This window comes from Pteronotus mesoamericanus, unplaced genomic scaffold, assembly GCF_021234165.1.
Source record: "Pteronotus mesoamericanus isolate MK-2021 breed Mesoamerican mustached bat unplaced genomic scaffold, CSHL_Meso_final scaffold_85, whole genome shotgun sequence".
In the NCBI taxonomy this organism is placed as follows: domain Eukaryota; kingdom Metazoa; phylum Chordata; class Mammalia; order Chiroptera; family Mormoopidae; genus Pteronotus; species Pteronotus mesoamericanus.
In genome coordinates, this window is record NW_026555329.1 from 48,611,567 (window position 1) to 48,632,817 (window position 21,251).

General features: G+C 39.0%; 1 protein-coding gene across 2 annotated transcripts in view; it reads right to left on the reverse strand.

Moving 5' to 3' along the window:
• Positions 1-20,000, reverse strand: part of BLVRA (biliverdin reductase A) — an 86,337-nt gene extending 66,337 nt beyond the window's left edge. For both annotated transcript variants that reach the window (XM_054564393.1, XM_054564392.1), the window contains exons 1-2: positions 19,885-20,000; positions 6,015-6,047 (exon numbers count right to left, since the gene is read on the reverse strand). In XM_054564393.1, the coding sequence (XP_054420368.1) occupies positions 6,015-6,047; positions 19,885-19,911 (60 nt within the window). In that variant the 5' untranslated portion in view covers positions 19,912-20,000. The remainder of the gene's footprint in view (positions 1-6,014; positions 6,048-19,884) is intronic.
• Between the last annotated feature and the right edge of the window lie 1,251 nt (positions 20,001-21,251).

The window sequence follows — 21,251 nt, forward strand, 5'->3', positions numbered from 1 at the left end:
TTCATTCTTGACCTCTTCTGTTAAGTTCTTCATTTCCAGAATTTCTATTCGGTTCTTTTATTAAAGTTTCAATCTCTCTGGCAAAGAACTCATTTTGTTCATTGTTCTGTTTTCTGAACACATTATATTGCCTGTGTGTATTTTCTTGCATCTCGTGGAGTATTTTCAGGTCTGCAATCTTGAATTCTCTATCATCTCTATCACATATTTCCATTCCTTCAAGTTTTCTTTTCTGGTGATTTTTCATTTTATTTCTGAACTGCCTCACTACCTTGGTTATTTATGGTATTTGATGGCCTTTTTCTTTCTCTCATTTTCCAGTTGGTTTTCAGTTGGCACTAAATCACAAGTTTTTTAGCTCTGTGAAATACCAGAGCTATCTCCTTTAGTCAGACACCTCCATCAGTGTGTCCGTGTAGCCATGATGTATGGGATGGGATAGGCTGGAGGAACCAGCCAGTTTTTGTTGTTTTTCCCTCCTGGTAATAGTGACCTGAGACCTCCAAGGGGTACCCCCTGCATCCTGACCACAGGACCAGTCACAGAGTACACCCTTGGCCCTTGGAAAAAGGTGATTCTGTAGTACCAGTTCTTGGATTTGCAAATAACGTGCTCCACAATCCAACACCAAGGGCAAAGAGAGGTGACCTTTGGGAGGCTACAAGATGGCAGGGATTTTTGTTTTTGTTTCTCTGGCTGGAATGCCAGCTTCCCAACAACCACAGCCTTTCCTCTGTGCTTTGTCCTTGTCCAGTTCTCTGATCTCAGCCACAACTGACTCTGCATGCCCCTGCAAGAATTCCTACCAAATCTCTTTGCTCCTCCCAGCCAAAAAAAGCACCAGCCACAACTGGTTTCCTCCCCTCTCTGGGCTTAGCCCTGCCATGAGCTCCCTCAGCCCCATCCGTGGTTTGTCTCAGCCCTTCTCCTGTTGGGAACCGTCCTGCTTGGTTTCAGGAACCGTAGCCTCACTGAAAGGTGAGAGGGCCCCAAGGCTGGAGCTAAGCAAAGAGGCCTTGGGAAAATAGGCCACTGAGGAGACAAAAACCTATCCTCCTGGCAGAGGCACAGCCCCTGCCTCCTTCATATCAAAGGATGATATGACCCAAAGGATGACTGATTAATCAATGATGGTTAAGACCCCTCGATGGCAGGGGCAACCTAAGACAGGCACAATTGCATGGGTATCAGGGAAGAACTTGGGCAACATGGAGAAAAGGCAAAAGACCCTCACCCTTAGACTCTGATATGGCTGGGGTCCTCATTCTATGTTAAAGAAGTCTCCTTATCTCTTGGCGGCTCTGCTTCCCTTACCTGGCTCAGGCTTGAAACAATGCTGGAGATAGCCCTAAACTGGATTGGGTGATTCCCGGGGGAAATCAGGCCTAAAAGTAAAGTCCTTGAAGCATGCTTTGTTTTTCCCTCAAAAGCTATCATAACCAGCTCATGCAGGGAAGGAAATTTACTTTATTCACAGACCCAGACCCTAAACCATTTGGTGCTCTTATGTTTACACTCTTATGTTTACACATCTCGTCTCAGACCCATGTAAATTGGTGTGTTCCTGCCATCTGTTTTCTCCAAAATATCATCTATTCTCTGTAAACATTAACATACTGATGTAATGAGATCACCAGTAAATTCCTACTACCTAGCCCCCATTGATAACCCCTTCAATAAAAGCCATTGGACACAGGGGCTCAGCACATTCTCCACCAGAGGGACTCGCTACCCCTTTCCCTGGCAGACTGAGAAAAGTATCTGTGACGACTTAGAGCATACTCTGCGGGACAGAGTCTGGTTCCCTCCTCATTCTCCCTTCTCACATCCCCTGGCTTGTTCCTACTTGCCAACCTTTAGGTATTTCAATGTGTGGCTCTCTCAGCCATGTTTGTGTGTTGATCAGGGAATCCTTTGTTGAGTTATAGCTGTTAGGTATTTCAATGTGTGGCTCTCTCAGCCATGTTTGTGTGTTGATCAGGGAATCCTTTGTTGAGTTATAGCTGTCTTAAGGAGAAAAACCAAGAGGATCTCTAACACCACCATTCCTCTTGGACCTTCTTTAAATTCACTCCTTTCTAGTCTTCTGTCACCTCATGGTGAGGTTTTCTTTTCACCCTCCACTATTTTCCTTCTCCATCCTGCCCACTAGACGTACTTATTTCCCAAAGCTCAATCCAGGTCCTTCTGTTCTTTTATCTTACAAGGGTCAGGGAGGTTGGGGGAATCCCTTATTATTAAGGTTTCATTACATTTATGCTGAAGACTCCAACATCTTGAGCTGTGAATCATCCTCCCCAACAAGGACCAGTTCCAAAAAGAACTGCAAACTGGGAATTTTATCTAGCCATCTCACACTGACCTGGGTGGCCACCTGAGTGATGGTGCTCTGAACTTCTGGGCAAAGGCGAGGTGTTCTACAAACTCTACCAGCTTGAAATACTTGAAATTTTGGGAGGCACTAATGCATTTGACAAACATCCTGACATCAAAGGTCTGGTTGTGACTAGTGATGCTTCTCCACTGTTCCTCTCTCAAGTTTTCCTTGAAAATTTCACAATTTCCTTTCTCTAGATTTTCACTGACCCACCCAAGCTCTGGGTTGCATTACAGGATCATTAAACAACTTCTGAATTATCCTAACATTTAGTCAACTAATATATAGTGAGAACAAACTATGTGTGAGGCATTGTGCTAGACGCCATGGGGATGTTAAAATAAACAAGGCACACAGACAGCTATACTCAAAGTTAGGGAATGGAGGGTAACAAAAAAGGATAAAAGGTAATGAGAATTCACAACAAAGAGGTATTACCTCCAGAGAGAAAGCTCTAAGAAACTTTTCATACAACAAAAAATGACATTTTAAGAGGATGAATAGGATCAGCTGAATATAGACAACCAAAAAGACATTCATCAAGTCAGAAACATCAGAACTTGATTCCATGCTCTACCCCTAAAGTCCTGTGACTTAGGACAATCTACTTAAACCTCATTCTCCTCCTTTACAAAACAGAGGTAATTATAGCATCTTGTTCATAGGCATTTTGTTAGGATTAAATGGACACACATCATGGGTTACTGTGCAGGAGATTAACGATGTTATGTCATAAAAATATAGTGAATAGAAAAATTAAATAGAATAATATATAAACTGTAACACATTACAATTATTTAAATTAAAGAATATCACACAATGGTTGCCAAGGGTTAGGGATCAGAGAGGCTGTGACAACAAAGGGGCAAGAGAAGAGAATGTTTGGAAGGATCTGAATTCTGTTATACTGATAAGTACACAAATCCATGCATGTACTTTCACTCACAGAACTATATATCATAAAAAGTTAGTTTTACTGTATGTAAATTTTAAAAGTATATTTATAAAAACAGTAACATATTTTCATGAATATATGCAAACAAAAAGGTAAACATTTACTACATGAGAACAGCTGTCATTGGAACCTGATAATGAGGATGGAGACTGAAAGGAATAAGAAAGTAAGTATAAGAGAGTGGCCTTGCACAGACCTAGAAAAACAAGGTGTCCTGAACTGGGGCTGCAGAGTACCCTTTGTGTCTGAGGTCTATTCCTCTGTACTCAAAAAGAGAAAGAGAATGACTTAGAGGAATGTAAGAAAAATAAAAGAAAGTAAGTACAGAATTAGGGAAGTTAAAAAAAGAATTAGGGAAGTAATGAGTAAGCAGAAAGTAAAATAAGAAACAGACATATTTGAAAGATACGGTCTCATTAGTTCAATTAAGTTCCATGAGTACAAATAACATATCTATATATCTATATCTGTAGATAGATAGAGAGTAGATAGATGATAGATAGATAAAAAGAGAGAGAGATTTTACCATTATAGCCATAAAGTCAAATCTGGAGTATGGCACAGTGTGTTGTTACATAAATTCTGGTGGCTGATTAAATGAAAGAAATAACAGGATTTACAGCATGGAGTGTGGGAAAGAAGTGAGGTGGGCATTCGACTTTTAGGCCAGGTAGATAGAGGGCAGTGGTGCCCTTTTCTGTGACGGCCCCATGAGGAGAAGCATATTTGGGGCAGATGTAAAACAGCAAGTCCAGCTTAGGTTGTAATGTGTTGGGGAGCCTGTAGAACCTTTAAATGAAGATGAGCAATTCAGGCTTCCAGATGTATAGATCTAGAGATTAGGAGGAAAAACCTGGTTAAACAGATCCATTTGGAATATCCCTAAAGATACAACTGACCAATAAAGGCTGTGAGATCAGCTGAGTTCCCAAGGACAGTGGGAAGGGTGGGAAGTATCCTAAGAAACATAAACATTTAAGAAGCAGAGAAAAGAGGAAACAAAGAGAGCTTGAGAAGAAGTCACTAGAGAGACAAGCAGAAACCCTGGTGTCACGGGCACTTTCAGGAAGTTAATAGTGTGAAATGCTTCAAGAAAAAGGTTTCCACTAAATTTAGCAATATGGATGCCACTGGTGCCCCTCAACTGAGAAATTTTAGTGGAACAATGAGAACCAAGTCAGACTGCATTGGGATTAGATATAAAAGGGAAATGAGTAGGTGGTAACAGACATACACACACAAAAATGAGTGTTTAAGGCACAAGAGAAGGGAGACTATTTAAATGGGGACCCAAGGTTTTTGAAAGATATTGAGGAATAAGATATCAAAGAAGAAAAGGTCAAAATTATAGGACAGAAAGGGTAATTGATGATTGATGAAACTGTTACTGAGCCAGGTTGTATAAGCTTAAAATTAATGCAAAGTTTATACTCTTTCTTCAGAACTTCTAAGACGTGAGAATTTGTTCAGAAGTACCAGAAAGTGGTTAACAACAGTAAGCTCCTGGAGGGATCAGGTAGTAGGAAAGCTTACCTTTGTTTACCATGTTGCAGTTTCAAGTTCTACTAGGTATGTGTATTTATATTATTATAAAACTAAATTTAAAAAAAAAAAAAATATATATATATATATATATATATATTTAAGATGCATTTTATTAGGGGCCAAAGCCAGACTGCAGCAGGTTAAGAATGATTTGAAGCAAGGAGAAATTAGCTGCAGACATCTCTTTTAAAAAGCTACCTCTAAAGGGGGTGAGAAAAGTAGGACTACAAAGCTTGGTAAGATGCCATGTATTGTTTTGTTCTGAAGAAAATAAAAACTAAAGCATTTTGAAATGTTAATGAGAAAGAGCTAGCAGAAATGAGGTAAACAATGCAGCTAGTAAAGGAGGTAACTACAAAGGCAGTGCAAGGTCTGAAGAGGCAGCAGAGTTTGCAACTCAGAGCATAAAGAGGGGTGCACTTTCACCAGAAATGTCTTGGAGTGAATCCAGGACATTCATTCCCCATGTCCATCTTCCTTTCTTCTTCCTATATCCAGCCAGTGGTAGAGGGGTAAATTGTAGCAGGATGGGCCTGATTAGTATAAGTCAATTGGCAAAATAAAGCTCCTCTGAAATAATAGTTGATCCAGGAAAGGGGACATGACCTAATTCTTGCCACTAAGATCTAAGAAGGCATTTAGTGAGGCTTCAAGAATAGAGGCTGACACTCTCGCGAAAGAGCTGAAGGAAGCCATCTCTTTCTCCTAGACATTTCATTGGATTAAGGAACAGGTACAGTGGAAGTGAGAGCACCAAGAATATGATACAGAGACAGGTTCTATGAAGTAGAAGGGTCCCCAGAATAACAAAAAGCAGGGTTCTGGGCCCAGTGCCCCCCAACATGCCACTGTCTGTGCCATCCCCAGCCCAGGAGTGTTATTTCAGGTTTAACCATGGTAGACAGATTATAATCTAAGTGAAGTAGGAAAGACCCAGATAAGAAGGTTGGGGCCTAATTTTTCCTATATCACCCAGAGCCATGTACATATTGGTAGGCTAAAGGGGAAATGTTTTCAAGTTTGTGCTGATGTTTCTGAAAGCTCTGTAGGAGAGAAGACACTGTAGGAGAGGAGAAAAAGAGATGAGAAACACTGCAAGAAAAGCATTCCTTAAACTAGTACTTTTAAAGAACTCACCTCTGCACTCATCTTAGTCTCTTCTTTCAGTGGCTGTAAAGACAAAAGCAGAGGTTCAGGACTCTGGTAGCTCCTGTCTCATACTCCATGCAGACATTCCCCTTGGCACCCATACTTCCTCCCCTGGTATTTCCTGTCCTATTGACCACTTTGTGCCCTCCAGCCCAGGCCAGTGTCTGATTCTGAGGCTGGTAGTGACTGACTCCCTTGGCACATGATACCAGTGACGATTTGCTAAAAAACATTTCCAATCCCCAAGGTCCATCTCCTACACTCAAAGACTATTTGGGAATGTTATACCTCTCTGTCTTGAAAGAATGATGCCCTTCCCAAAGCTGGTGCTCAGAGAGGCTAGCTTTGTGCATACAGTTCTTTAATGGGGACAAGTAAGGCAGTATTACATACTTCTTTTTCCCTCCTTGCTGAGTTTCCAGGGGACTTAAATTTATTACGTTAAAAGAACAGTTCAACAGGTTATTCTGAACCCTTAGCATTAAGGAAGAGGAAAAAGGAAGTAAATAGGAAAGCAGGAATGTGGAAAGAAAATGGGACAATAAGGGGAAACAGAAGAGAGAAGGAAAAGAAGAAACTAGTAAGGAATTAGAGTGGCTCCAAACTTTAGTGTACTCCTGAAACTGCCTGCTGAAAATGGGTATTTCAGGGATCTACCCCCAGAAATTCTGATTCAGGAAGTTTACAGGGGAGGGGGTGCTAAGAAACTGTATTTCCAACAGGCATCCAAGACGTCATGTACACAGGGTCAGAAAGCTACACTTGGAAAAACACTAGAACTTAAAGTAGAACAGAGGCCCTTAATAATTAATTTTCTCCTTCATTTTTCAGAACTGTTAGAATTGTCACTTTATTTTAACTAAGACCTGGGTAGGTAATATCAGGGTGAGTGGGTAATCAGAGGTGAAAAAGGATCAATTAAAGATACCTCTTCAGCTCTTCCACCTGGGGGGATATCAAAGATACTAAAGAAAATGACTGCTCAGAGCTTACAGGAGAGGACAGAGGGCCTTCCATGGTCTCTCTGGGAAGGGGAGGTTGTGGCAACCCTTGTCCTTGGACACAGCTTTGCATTTGACCTATTCTCATTCAAAATATAGGAAGAGTTAAGCATAGTGTTGATTAACATGAATAATAATAGCGAGTTAACACTCATTTAAGAAAAACCTTGAATCTCGGCAATTCTAAAAACACCTGCAGTGATCATCTAGGCTGTGTGCTAAAAATAATGTTTTCAGTACTTCCCCGCCCATTTCTCTTCCCATTTCTCCTTCCTACTTGAGAGTGGGTCAAAATCTGGTCAGCATTCTACAGACGCTTTCCTTTTGAAATCTAGAACTTTTTAATGTTTCCTAGAAATCTGGAAGAGGGATGTTGCTAGAAGACAAACCCTAAAAAGGAGAGAGTAATAAAGTGGATAAGTTTTCTTCTCAGATCTCTGGGAATCAGTAGGGGTGTGATGTTTTATTACTTTTTTTTTTTGGTTGTTGACACTATTATAGTTGTCCCCCATTTCCCCCACCACTTGCCCACCTCCACCCAGGCCCTGCCACCCCACCCCGCCCCTGGCCTTCACCACCCTATTGTCTGTGCCCATGGCCTATGCATATATATTATTGGCTAATCTCTTCACCTTCTTTTATCCAACCCCACCCTCCCTTCTGAGATTTGTCAGTCTGGTCCATGTATCCATGCCTCTTGTTCTACTTTGTCACTTTACTTTGTTCTTAAATTTTACATATAAGTAAGATCATATGGTATTTGTCTTTCTCTGACTGGCTTATTTGCTTGTCATAATAATCCCCAAGTCCATCCATGTTGTGGCAAAGGGTAAGGGTTCTTTCCTTTTTACAGCTGTAAGTTTCCCTTGGAGCTTATATATGAGTAGGCAAATCAGATAACAAAATACACAAATGTGAGGAGGGTGGTAACATTGGTGACCCTACTTGTGTCAGCTACTTCATACACATTAATCCTAAGCCTTGAAACCCTGGCAAAAAAACCTAATATGAAGTTCAGTGTGGGTAAAAGCACTTGGCCATACAGTCAAGGCATTATGTCATTTAACAGTAATTTCTACTTTCTAGTTCTAGAAATAAACCCCAGTCTGCCACAGAGACCTTTAAAGATCCTGTCTGTCACCCAGAGAGCTCTTACAATAAATAAGAACCCTGGCGTGTTTGGCCCTGCTTCATTAAAAAACTAGCCAAATGACCATGACCAAACAGGTTCCTCGTTTGAGCAGTTGGACGTCACCTCAAAAGTCTGTTTCAACTCTAAGCTGTTCTCTGATTCCCAGAATAGGAAATCCAGGTGAATGTTAAAACAGGTGAAACAATGCTCAACTTTATCATGATCACCAAATGCAAATTAAGATTTCATCAAGATGCTTGATCAGGCTGAAAAAGATCAAAATGTGTGCCACAGTGTGTTGGTCAAAGTGTGGGGAAGAACACACTCTCTGACATTACTGTGGGTCCACAGATGGATATCATCTCCACTGAGGGCAGTTTAGCAACATCTGTTAAAAGTCCAAATGCATGCAATGCTGACCTAACAATTCCGCTGCTTCCTATTTCCGTCTCCAGCCCCCAAAAAACCACATGGAGGAGGAAGTCATTAAATTTCCCTGAATCCTTTGTCCTCACAGAAACATTACTATTATTTGCCTTCTCTTTCTAATGAGAACTTTCAGGAAAGCTTTCCTATGAAAAATAGTCTACAAAACATTACTTAAGAACTTTACTGCTTTCTCACAGAATTTGGAGAAAGCAAAATAAAAGAAAAAGAAAAAGAAAAACAATATGGAGAGAGAAACATGCATGAGAAAGAATCCTACCTAGAAATCCTAATGTATTATCAGTGGTCTACTACCTGGGAGTATAATCAACTGCAGTATTCTGGCCAGATCTTTTCCATGCTCTTTTTCTTTCCATTATTTTTTAATCCCCCTTATAAGAAAATGACACTGTCAAGGGCTACAGTAACCCCAAAAGCAAATGAAATCTTGTTTTAACATTCAACATGTTCCCTGCCCATCCACATCTTTTTCTCCCTATCTCTCTATTGTCCTCCAACACCAGTTAAAGTTTGAACAGAACCCTGGGATAACCTTATTCTATATTTCAATATATTCTAAAAGAGGTAAGACCAAATCCTATAATTAAAAAATTGAGGTTTGTTTATTTCAAGACTTTAATATTTAAATAGTCAAAAATTAAAAGGTTCTAAGTTTCTGAGTTTTAGTATTATGTTTAAAAAAATTATAGCACGTTTTTATTTACTTTTAGATTATTCACTTTTTATTTATTTACATTTTTACATTTAATCAACCTAACTTGTACTTTGGTATATGGCATAAGACCCTAACTGTACTTTTCCCCAAATAGTCTTGTTCCCAAATCATTTATTGAATATTTCATCCTTTCCCTACAATGATTCATACATGAAATCCTTTTTTTAATTAGTACATCTTTTTTTAAAAATCATGTTTATTCAATTACAATTGTCTCAATTCTTTCCCCTTTGTTCCCCTCCACCTATACCACCCAACCCTCCTCTGCCACAGTCAATTCCCACTCTGTTGTCCATGTCCATGGGCCATTCATACATGTTCTTTGTTTAGTCCCTTCTCCTTCTTTCCACCATTGTACGCTTTCCCCATCCCCTCTGGTCACTTTCAGTCTGCTCCATGTTTCCTTCCCTGTAGTTTATTTGTTCATTAGTTTATTCTGTTGAACAGATTTCACTTATAGGTGAGATCATATGGTATTTGTCTTTCACTGACTGGCTTATTTCACTTAGCATAATATTCTCCAGTTCCATCCATGTTATTGCAAAAGGTAGGAGTTCCTTCTTTATTTTTTTTAAATGCAGTTTGATTTTATTTACTTTTTTAATGTCAATATCCATTATAAAATATTAAAAAATTTAAATCCATTATAAGGTCTCAGTAATCATGATAGCTGCACTGAAATAACCAAGTAGATCAAGGAAATAAAATGAGCATTCTAGAAACAAACCTATATATCTAACAATGTAATATATGATTAAATTGATATTTCAAATCAATGGGGAAAATGAGGATAATTCAACAAATAAGGTGCATGGACAACTATTACTTGAAATAAGACAAATATAGAGACCTATTTCACACATTATACAAAAACTATTCAGGTGAGTTAAAAGTCAATATGTAAAATATATGGAGTTTCCGAAGAAAATACAAAATAATATTTTTCTTACCCTGAAGTAACATATTCAAACCCAAAAGCTATAAAGTAAAATACTGACAATATGACTATATTAAACATTTAAGAGTATACAGTAATGTATGTATGAAAATGTTAAAGGACAAGTAATAGAATAGGAAAGTATTTGCAACACATCTAAAAAAGGGTTAATAGTTTTATTTACTTATTTTTTAGGGAAAAAAATTCAACAAACCTTTAATAAAAAATGGATAAAGAATACAAAAAAGTCATTTAATGTTTTTAAAATAATAGAAATAGGCAAGATTCACAAAAACAGGTATAGTTTCAACAAATAATAAACAATTGAAATAACACATCATTGTCACAATCAGATTAATAAGTATTAAAAATATTGGTAAAATCAAGTATTAGTGACTGTGAAAGAACTGGGTATTCATAGACTCTTTTTCTTCATCTTCTTAAAGCAGTCCCTTTAGCATATCTTGCAATGCTGGTTTGGTGGAAGTGTATTCTTTTAGTCTTCTTTTGTCTGGGAAACTCCTTACTTTGCCTTCCATTTTATTTGAGAGCTTTGCTGGGTAGAGCGGTCTTGGTTGCAGGCCTTTGCTTTTCATTACTTGGAATATTTCTTGCCATTCCCATCTGACTTGTAGTGTTTCTGTTGAGAAGTAAGCTGCTAGTCCTATCAGGGATCCCTTGTATGTTACTACCTCATTCTCCCTTGCTTCCTTTAGGATTCTCTCTTTTGTCTTTGATATTTGCCATTTTAATGATGATATGTCTTCGAGTGGGCCTCATTGGGTTCCTCTTGAATGGTGCCCTCTGTGCTTCCTGCACTTGTATGACTTTTTCTCTCCTCCAATTAGGGAAGTTTCCATCAATACTTTTTCAAACAGATTCTCTATCCCTTGCTCCTCTTCTTCTGGCATCCCCAGTATATGGATATTATTACATTTCAGGTTGTCCTGCATTTCCCTCAATGCCTCTTCATTCTTTTTGAGTCTTTTTTCATTTTCTTGCTCTTTTGGGGAGCTTTTTTTCTACCTTATCCCCAGGCTCGCTGATTTGATCCTCAGCTTCATATAGCTTGCTTTTGATTCCTTCTACTATGTTCTTGAGCTCGTAATTGTATTCTTCATTTCCTCTTGTCTCCAATTTCCTCTTGTCTCCAATTGATAGTTTCAATATCCTTTTTAAAGCTAACATAGTTTGCAGTAAGTTCCTCGTATTTTCCCTGTAGCTTTTTGTAGTTCTCCCTGAGCTCACTGAGCTTATTGAGCTTACTTAGAACCATTGTCTTGAACTCCATATCTGACAGTTTACTTGCCTCTATTTCATTTATTTCTCTTTCTAGGGATTCCTCCTTTCCCATCAACTGGGGGGTGTTTCTTTGTCTTCCCATTATTTGTTAGATTCTTTTTTGCTTCTGCTTCTTAAGTTAATCTGTCTTGATTTCCTGACTTTGTGTGTTAACTTCTATGGTAGGAGACCACTGCTTTTTTTTCACTTTCTGGATCTGCCTGTGATGATGTCAGCTGTTGGTCCTGTCTGACCTTAGGCAGTCTGTTTGAGACATCCAGGAATCTACAATCTATGGCTGTCTCCTTCAGCTGTTAATCTCTGCACTCAGCAGGCCAGCTAAGAGACACCAGAGGGCATGGCAGAGTACCTCCTGTGAGCAGGGTTATTGGGTCCTCTCACACTGCTGCCACTCAGTGGAGTGGTCTGCCTGAGCAAGATGATTGTTGCTGTGTGGGGGGATGAGTCAGCACCAGGATCCCACCAGCTATTCTCTCAGTTCTCTCTCCAAAGCCTCCTTCCCCAGTCTCTCCCCAGGCCTCTCCAGCCCACTCTGTCCCCGCCTTTGCCAGAGACGAGGGTAAGTGGCTGCAAATAATAATTTATGTATTGACCCTTTAAATGGCTCTTTGCCTCTCCAGCCGCCTGTCTCTGGCAGAGAACATTGCTGCTCTTTGCAGCTGGTTGATAGCTGTGTACTTTTGGGGCTATGATGCTGTAGGCTGGATAGCCCCACTTATGGTTTAGACCTCACTCATTTCAGGGGGATCCAACTGGCTGTTTCAATAGCCTTCTGGTGCTCTCACCCATGGGTGCCCTGCCCGCCTTCTCGAGTCTCTACCGCACTCCTTACCAGTTAAGCTGTGCTAAAACTGATTCTTCTGTCTGTCCAAGGTTAAAAGGCTCCTCTCTCGCTACTGTTCAGTTGTTTGTTTCAGGTAATTTCTCCACAGTTTAGTTGTAAGTCCAGGTTGCTCCTGGGAGGAGGTCAGTGAGACTTCCACTCACTCCTCCACCATCTTGATTCCTCATACATAAATTCTTATGAATATGTATATTCTTTTTTCACTGCCTTTACTCTGTCATCAACTTCTATTCCCATGGCTCTAATATATTATTTATATGACTGTGGCTTTAGTATATGTTTTGATATCTTGTAGTTCAAGTTCTCTCATTAACTTGTCCATTATTCTTATCTATTCTTGATTGCTCAGACCTCCAGATTAATTTTGGAACATCTTTGTCAAGTTAAGAAAATCCACTGGGACCATGCTATGATAGCATAAAACTTATAAATGAAGTTAGAATCCATTAATAATCCTTCCCATCTAAAAATATATGGTATGGCTCTCTAGGATCAGCCTGTTCTAAAAAAACAAAAACAAAAACAAAAAAAATAGATAAAGACAAATCTTGATTTGGTTCCTGAATTACTACATAACAACAAATGCCAGGTCAGGCTGCAGTGGTTCACTAGAAAGTTAAAAAAACCATTACTGGATGTCAGAGAAATAGTAATGTGAGCAATCCCCTTGGTTTCTCCCTTTGAAGTTTAAAATAACTGAACAAGTATAATTCAAAAAAAATTCCCTACTCAATGTGCAAACACATCTGAGAGATCTGCATACTGAAACATTTAAAGGGATTAAGAAAAAAAAAGGTCTCATAGACACAGACAACTGTATAGGTATTACCAGAATGAAAGGGGGTAGGGCAAGGTAGAAGAGAGTAAAGTAAGGATAAATGGTGATGGAAGACTTGAAGTTGGGTGGTGAACACCAAATACAACGTACAGGCGATATATTATAGAACTGTACACTTGAAAACTATATCATTTCATTAACCGATGTCACACCAATAAATTCAATTAAAAAGTTATTTTTTAAGAAAGAAAACATCTACAGGTAGGCAAGTGGAAACAAACCAGGGAGGGGGAAGGGAAAAGAACTGAGATGGTTCCAGGAAGGCAACTCAGAACTCACTGTGGGACTCAGCTCAGAAAGGGGAAGAAATCAGATTGCTGCTGGCACTCCCTTTAGCCAAAAGGAGTAGAGAGATCTAGTGAGTATTCCTGAAGGAGTCGTCAGTATGCATTACAGCTGAACACAGTAACCCAGTCAGGGAAAAAGCAGAGAGATGCAGCCACAGTTGTTTGTAAATTCCAGATAGAAAAACAATAAAAAAAACATGACCACCTTCCCTCCCTCCAAAAGCTCACTTCCTGTCACTTCCACAGAGATAGCAGCAGGCCCCAGAACATGTAGCAATTAAGTGTTGGGATGCAAAGCACATTATCTACAAACCTGAGCACTGGTACTACAAAAACATTTTCTCAAAAAGTTAAAAATGGAACTACCTTTTAACCCAGCAATTCTACTTCTGAGAATATGCCCTAATACACCAATTTGAAAGAATATATGCACCCCTGTATTCATACAGCATTACTTACGATAGCCAAGATATGGAAATAGCCAAAGTGTCAATCAGTGGATGAGTAGATAAAAAAGCTGTGGTACATTTACAAAATGGAATACTTCGTGGCCATAAAAAAGAAGGAGCTTTTACCTTTTGCAACAGCTCATATGGACCTGGAGATTATTATGCTAAGCGAAATAAACCAGTCCAAGAGAGACAAATGCCTTATGATCTCACTTATAAGTTGAATCTAATGAATAAAATAAACTGATGAACACAATAGAAACAGAGGCATGGATACATAGAAAAGACTGACAGCTATTAGAGTCAGGGGGAGAGGTGACTGGTTGAAAGAAGATGAAAGGATTAGCCAAAGAGCATATACAAAGTCTGTCTAGAAAAAGTGCTGCCATTGTTAACATAACAAGAATGGTCTGTGTAACAGTAACGTAATCTGGCAGCCAAGGAGAGTGGACTGGGATGTGGATGCGTGAACAATGATGACTTCACTGTATTAGTCGGTGGGGGCGGTAGATGCTGTTGAGAGAGCATGTGTACTGAGTGGCCAACGCATATAAAAAATGACTGAATAGAGCAACGAATCTGCATCAGATTTTGCGTTAAACTTGAACATTCCTCCATGGAAACTATTCAAATGATTCAGAAAGCCACAGCTATGGGCAAATGGTGATTGGCAGCTTCATCATGACAAAGCCACCACCCATGGCATCACATCCTTTGCAGTTTTTTGGAGAAACATCAAATCACCCAGGTGACTCTGCCCCTCTACAGCACAGATTTGGTGCCCTGCAACTTCTGGCTTTTCCCAAAACTAAAATCACCTTGGAAAGGCAAGAGATTTCAGATCAGCATGAGATTCAGGAAAATAAAACAGGGCAACTAATGGTGCTTGGGAGAACTGTGTGAGGTCCCAATATGCCTAATTTGAAGGGGACTGAGGCATTGTTGTCCTATGTACAATGTTTCCTGTATCTTGTATCTTCTTCAATACATATAGCTATTATTCTTAGGACATGACTGGATACTTTCTGGACAGACCTCTGTTATGCATGACCCATAGAAACAGACAACAATGTTGTAATGGACAGAAAGAAAGGGGTGTGGGAGCTGGGTGAAGGCAAGCAAAGGGGTGTAATAGGGACAGCTGTAATAGTGTCAACAATAAAAATAAAGAAAAATAAATTAAAAACAAGAAAGAAAAGAAAAGAATATTTTGAGAGAATGACAAACAAAAACACAACATATCAAAATTTATGAAATGCATCAAAAGCAGGTCTTAGTGGGAAGTTTGTAAGCAATAAATGCCTACATTAAGAAAAAAGAAATATCATGAATTAAAAACCTAAGAACAGGTTTTTTAAAAAGATAAAGCTGACAAACCTTAAGCTAGATTCAAAAAAAAATTAGGAAATTCAAATAAATTGAATTAAAAAATAAGAGATATTACAACTGAACACAAGTACAAAGGCTCATAAGAGACTCCATGAACATATATCAACAAATTGGACAACCTAGAAGAAATGGACAAATTCCTAGAAAAAGACAATCTACCAAGACTGAATCATGAAGACACAGGAAATCTGAACAGACTAATATACTGGTAAAGAGACTGAATTAGTAACTTAAAAAAAAAAAACTCTCAAAGAAAACTAATCCAAGATCATAAAGCTTCACTGGTGAATTCTATAAAACATTTAAGAAAGAATTAATACCAATCCTTCTCAAACTCTCCCCAAAAATTGAACAGGAGAAAAAACTTGCAATCTCATATTAGGAGTTCAGCATTGCCCTGATACCAAAGCCAGAGGACACTACAGAAGGGGAAACATAGGTCAATATTCCTGATAAACATACATGAGCAAATCATCAAAAATATTAGCAAACCCAATTCAGCAATACATTAAAAAGATCATATACCACAATCAGGTGGCATTTATTCCAGGCTCTAAAGATGGTTCAATATCTGCACATGAATCAGTGCAATACACTACATTAACAAAATGAAGGATAAAACTCTATAGAGGCAGAAAGAGCATTTGACAAAATTCAATATACTTTCATAAGAAAAACTCTCAACAAAGTGGAGAAAATAAGCCTCATTATTCATTATAATAAAAGCCATATACACTAGCCCACAGCTAACATCATACTCAATGGTGAAATACTGAAAGCTTTTCCCCTAAAATCAGGAACAAGACAAGGATGCCCACTTGCACCATTTTCATTCAATACAATATTGGAAGTCATAGAGCAATTAGGCAAGAAAGAGAAATAAAAGGTATCTAAATATGAAAGGAAGAATTGAGATTGTCCTTATCTGCAGATGATATTATATGTAGAAAACCCTAAAGATTCTACAACAAAAATACTGTCAGAATTAATCAAAAAATTCAGAAAAGTTGCAGAATATAAAATTAATATACAAAATCATTTGCATTTGTATCCACTGAAAACCAAATATCAGAAAGAGAAATTAAGGAAGCAATTCATTTACAACATCATCAAAAACAAGTACTTAGGAATAAGTTTAACCACAGAGGTGAAATGTCTCAATGTTGAAAACTGTAAGACACTGATGAAAGAAATTTAAGAAAACAAATAAATGAAAAGATTTTCTGTGCTCATGTACTGGAAGAGTTAATGTTGTTAAAATGTTCAGACTACCCAATACAATCTACAAATTCAATGCAATCCCTATCAAAATTCCAGCGGTATTCTTCTCAGAAATAGAAAAAAAATCCTAAAATTTGTATAGAACCACAAAAGACCCCAAATAGCCAAAGCAACCATGAAACAGAAGAACAAAGCCAGAGCATCACTGATTTCCACCTCTATTACAAAGTTATAATTATCAAAACAGTATAGTATTAGCATAAACACAGGCAAATATGCACATATGGCCAATTAATTTTTCATAAAAGAGTCAAGAATATGAAATCAGGAAAGAATAGTTTCTCAATAAACGGTGCTTGGAAAACTAGTAGCCACATGCAAAAGAATGACCATGGATAGCTATCTTAAACCAGACACAAATATCAATTCAAAATGTAAAGACTTGAACATAAGATCTGAAACTGTAACTTTCCTAGAAGAATACATAAGGGATAAGTTCCTTGACAATGGTACAGGCAATGTATCCATCTATATCACCACACTGTTCACTTGAAATATCTTAGAATCTTTGGGGTCAATTATACTTCAATAAAGCTGAAAAAATGTAATCCTGCAGTAATTAAAACAGTATGACTTGGCATTGCTGCAAGAAAAAGAACCAGAGGTCAAAAGAGCAGGGCCTACAAGTATATGTGCTTCATTTTTCAAAGACATTTTTTTGTTTAATTTCTTGTATTGCCAAAGCATTGCTTAACAAGTAAAAGCCCCAAACCCTCATTTTGCACAGTCAGGAAGATCACTTGCTGACAGTGGTTCTCCATCTACTCCACTCCCACATCCTCAGGACGCTGGTTGATCTCCCCAGGCTGCATAAACTAGGCTCTTTCACTTGGGTTTGCCCAGTATAGATAAGTGGGCAAAGCGGGGCAAAGACAGAGGCCAGTGTACTTACCCTCCCTTGCCTGCCCTACCCTGCTGGGCTGCTGCTTTGGCAATGGGTGCATTCTGCCAATGCCACAGCAGCCCTGGAAGGCAGCCCCTCTACTAATGCTCCAATTCCCTCTCTTCTACCCCCTAGCTCTAGGACCACAGTCCCTTCCCTTCCCATTCAGCCCAGGGTGGGGATAGCTCCTCAGTGATGCTCTTCCCTGGGTGCCCCACCATAACCTGCTGATTTTCTGAATCTTACCCACTTTTCTATAAGGCGTTCCCACAAAAATTCTTTTCATTTTTGTGCTTCATCCTGTTGGTATCCTAACTGACACGCCTGCCCACCAAAATCTCAGTAAATTCATGGTCAAGTGTAAACATTTTCCTCAGCTTAAGTGATGCCTCTTTTTTGCAGTCTCTCCTACATGCAAATTGGAAGATCAATTTCTTTATAACATGCCAGTAATAATTTTGTGATTTCCACTAACCTAGTGGCTCTCAACTGACATTTCTGATTGTCACTAAAAAGGGTAATATGCCAAGGGAGGTTGATAACTATCCTATAACACACAGGACAGCCCTATCATAACAGAGTTATCCACCCCAAATATCAATAGTGCCAAAGTTGAGAAGCCCTGGATTACTCATCTTGCAGAATGAACCATAACCATGACAGCCTTCTTCCTCTCTAAAATACTCACAGATGCCTATAATCATTGTCCCACAGTCACATCGCCAGGCCACTGGAAGAAGTATGGGGAAGAATTAGAGAGAAATATTCTCAGATGAGGCCAGGTACTGGCCTGAAAGGTCACAGGTTAAAGGTAAACTGACTCTAGACCCCAGACTGGATTTCACTTCCATGGAGGAAATTAGATACTTTGTAGGGGTGTCCAACATTTTGGTGTCTCTCAACACTAGAGGAAGAGCTGTCTTGAGCCACATATTAAATACATTGCAACATGTAATCACAAAAAAATTTCATAATGTTTTAAGTAAATTAATAATTTTGTGTTGGACAGCATTTATAGCCATCCTGGATGGCAGGTTAGACACTCCTATAAGTTAGGGCCTGGCAAGAGAAATGAAAAGATTACATGGGACAAAAGCCTAGAAATATATACATGAAAATATGAATTGTAATATGTCTTTGAGTTTCTTTTTTGAATATCTATATATTTCTGATTTTTTCTGTAAAGTTAACATTTGTATGAATACAAAAAGTTATAAATTATGCCATATCATTGACCCCATCCCTCCCAACTCCATTTTGTCTGAAATAGACATTCACCTGGCAATATACCAGGGTGCTCTAATAATGAAACTCATAGGAAATTTTCCTTATAGATGATTATCAGGAAAGGCTTTGCTTCCTTCAAGGCCATTAATATTTGAGGGATGAATGAAGTTGCTAGCATGACTTACTTTCAAATGATAAGAACTATGCAGCTGATCAAGTTTATCTTCCTAGAGACAAATTTGAGACTCGACTACAAACAATATAGACATGCACTGTCCCATAAGGCTGCCACTAGAGAGATGTGATATTTAAATATAAGTTAATTAAATATAAAGCCATTCCATTATCACAGAAATTTCTATTGGATAGCACTGATACACTTTCTTTCCCCCCAACCAATCATCTTCTGTTCTTATATTGTCTCTGCTCCCAATACCTACTTACATTTTTTTATGTTTATTTGTTACTATTTTGTGTGGTTTTGCTGTAAACTACCTTAATCCCTTTGTGGAACATTTCAGGGTATCAGTAATTTGAAATGTCTGTGTATAAAAACCCTGTTGATGCTGAGAGCTCAGCCTTAGTTTTTATTAGAGTGCACTTGGTTTATGTAAACACTCCCAACCAAATCTATGAAATATGTAATATTTTCCAGTTTCCAAAGAGATAACTGCAGCCAAGAGAGATTAAGTGTCTTGCTCAAGACCGCTTACCAAAGGAGAACTCCAAAATGCCCTGGCATATCCTCAGATTCCCTGGGCTCAGCCCGCAGCCTAAATCGGAAATGCCTCCATAGAACCACTCGCTCAAAAACAACGCCCTAGACTTCCTAGGCCATACAATGGTGCAGCAGCAGAGTTACCTCTACATAGAACCGAAACCATAAACATGTAAGTGAAATGCAGATTTACTTTTTTAAATAGTTTGTCTTGGGTTTACTTCTGAAAGCATTTCCCTGTGGAAGCAGTTCTCGATCCCGGCCCGCCCTGCCCAGACGGTAGCGGACGCAGCGCCAGAGACTCCAGGCAGAGGCCCACGCCGGCCTAAGCAGCGTGCGTTTTCAAGTTCCTGCTTTAGGGTTTTATAAAAGTCACAGGCCACCTCCACTCACCTCCCCGAGCCTTACCTGTCTCTGGGCACAAAGCTCAAGCATTTCCAGCAGCCTCCAAGATCCACCACAGAATTGTGACTAGGAGGGAGCCGACTGGGATTGGCTGCCTGACCGGAGGAGGTGGGGCTGCAGACGGTAGCCAGCCGAAGAGAAAGCAAGGAACCTGTGAAAGGAAGAGATCCTGCCTTATATCCTGCAGGGCCTAGCTGCCTGCTGAGGGGACTCCCAGAGCTAGCTCTGAGCAAACCAGGGCCTTAGTTGGAGCTGTGCCTCTGCCCTTTTGTGTGCTCCCTGTTTGGCAGCAGTGGTAGAGGGCGTGTTAAACAACAAAATTTTTAACTCCCAGAGCTGAAAGTTTTTTTAAAAGAAAGGGCTGGACCATTGCTAGCAAAAGCAAGACGGGTCCTGAGGCATGTAGTCTAAACTACCAGTAGCATCTAAGAGTTTTACAAGCGTTTTTATACATCAAGTAGGGGGAAGCAAGATGTAAGCCGTTCTGAAGGAATTTACATTACTTATAGAAAACGGGATGGGAGATGGTCAAGTTGGACTAGTTCAGGGATAGAAGCAACAGAGTCCACAGCACAATGGATAAAGCTCATGTGTAAAGAAGTGGAGGCTTCTGGGGTTGCAAGGTGTCTGGCTATTCTCTTTTTTGAATAATCACAAACATAACCACCTGGAAATTACTCCTAAATTCCAACACATGCATATGAATGTGAAAGATTTGTGACAGCTAGCCCACAGCTATTAACAGGCAAACTGTTCTGTCTTACCCTCCAACCCCTGTAATTTTTTTCTTTTAATCCTCACTGGAGGACCTGTTTTATCTATTTTAGAGGTAGAAGAAGCAGGTGGTAGAGAGAGAGGTATTGAAATCCCTGACTACTATTGTAGAACTGCTTATTTCTTCTGTTCTGTCACTCTAGCTTAGTATTTTTTTATTGTTGTTGTTTTTGATGGTCTGCTACTAGGTGGGTAAATGTTTGTATTTGTTACATCTTGCTGTATTAAACCTTTGTTAATATATAATGTCCCGTTTTGTCTCTTATAATATTTTTTAATTTAAAGTTTATTTTGACTGATATGGCCACATTTTTTCTCTTTCATTATCTTTTCAAACAGGTTTTCTATCCCTTGCTCCTTTTCTTCTCCTTCTGGTTTTCCTCTGATACAAATGTTATTACATTTCATGTTATCTGAAGGTCCCTTAAACGATCTTCACTCTTCTTGAGTCTTTTTTTTTCATTTTGTTTTTCTATTTCTTTCTACCTTGTCTTCCAACCCACTGATTCAGTCCTCAGCTTCATCTTGCCTGCTCTTAGTTCCTTCTTGTGTATTTTTCATTTAAGATAGTGTATTCTTCATTTCTTTCTGGTTCT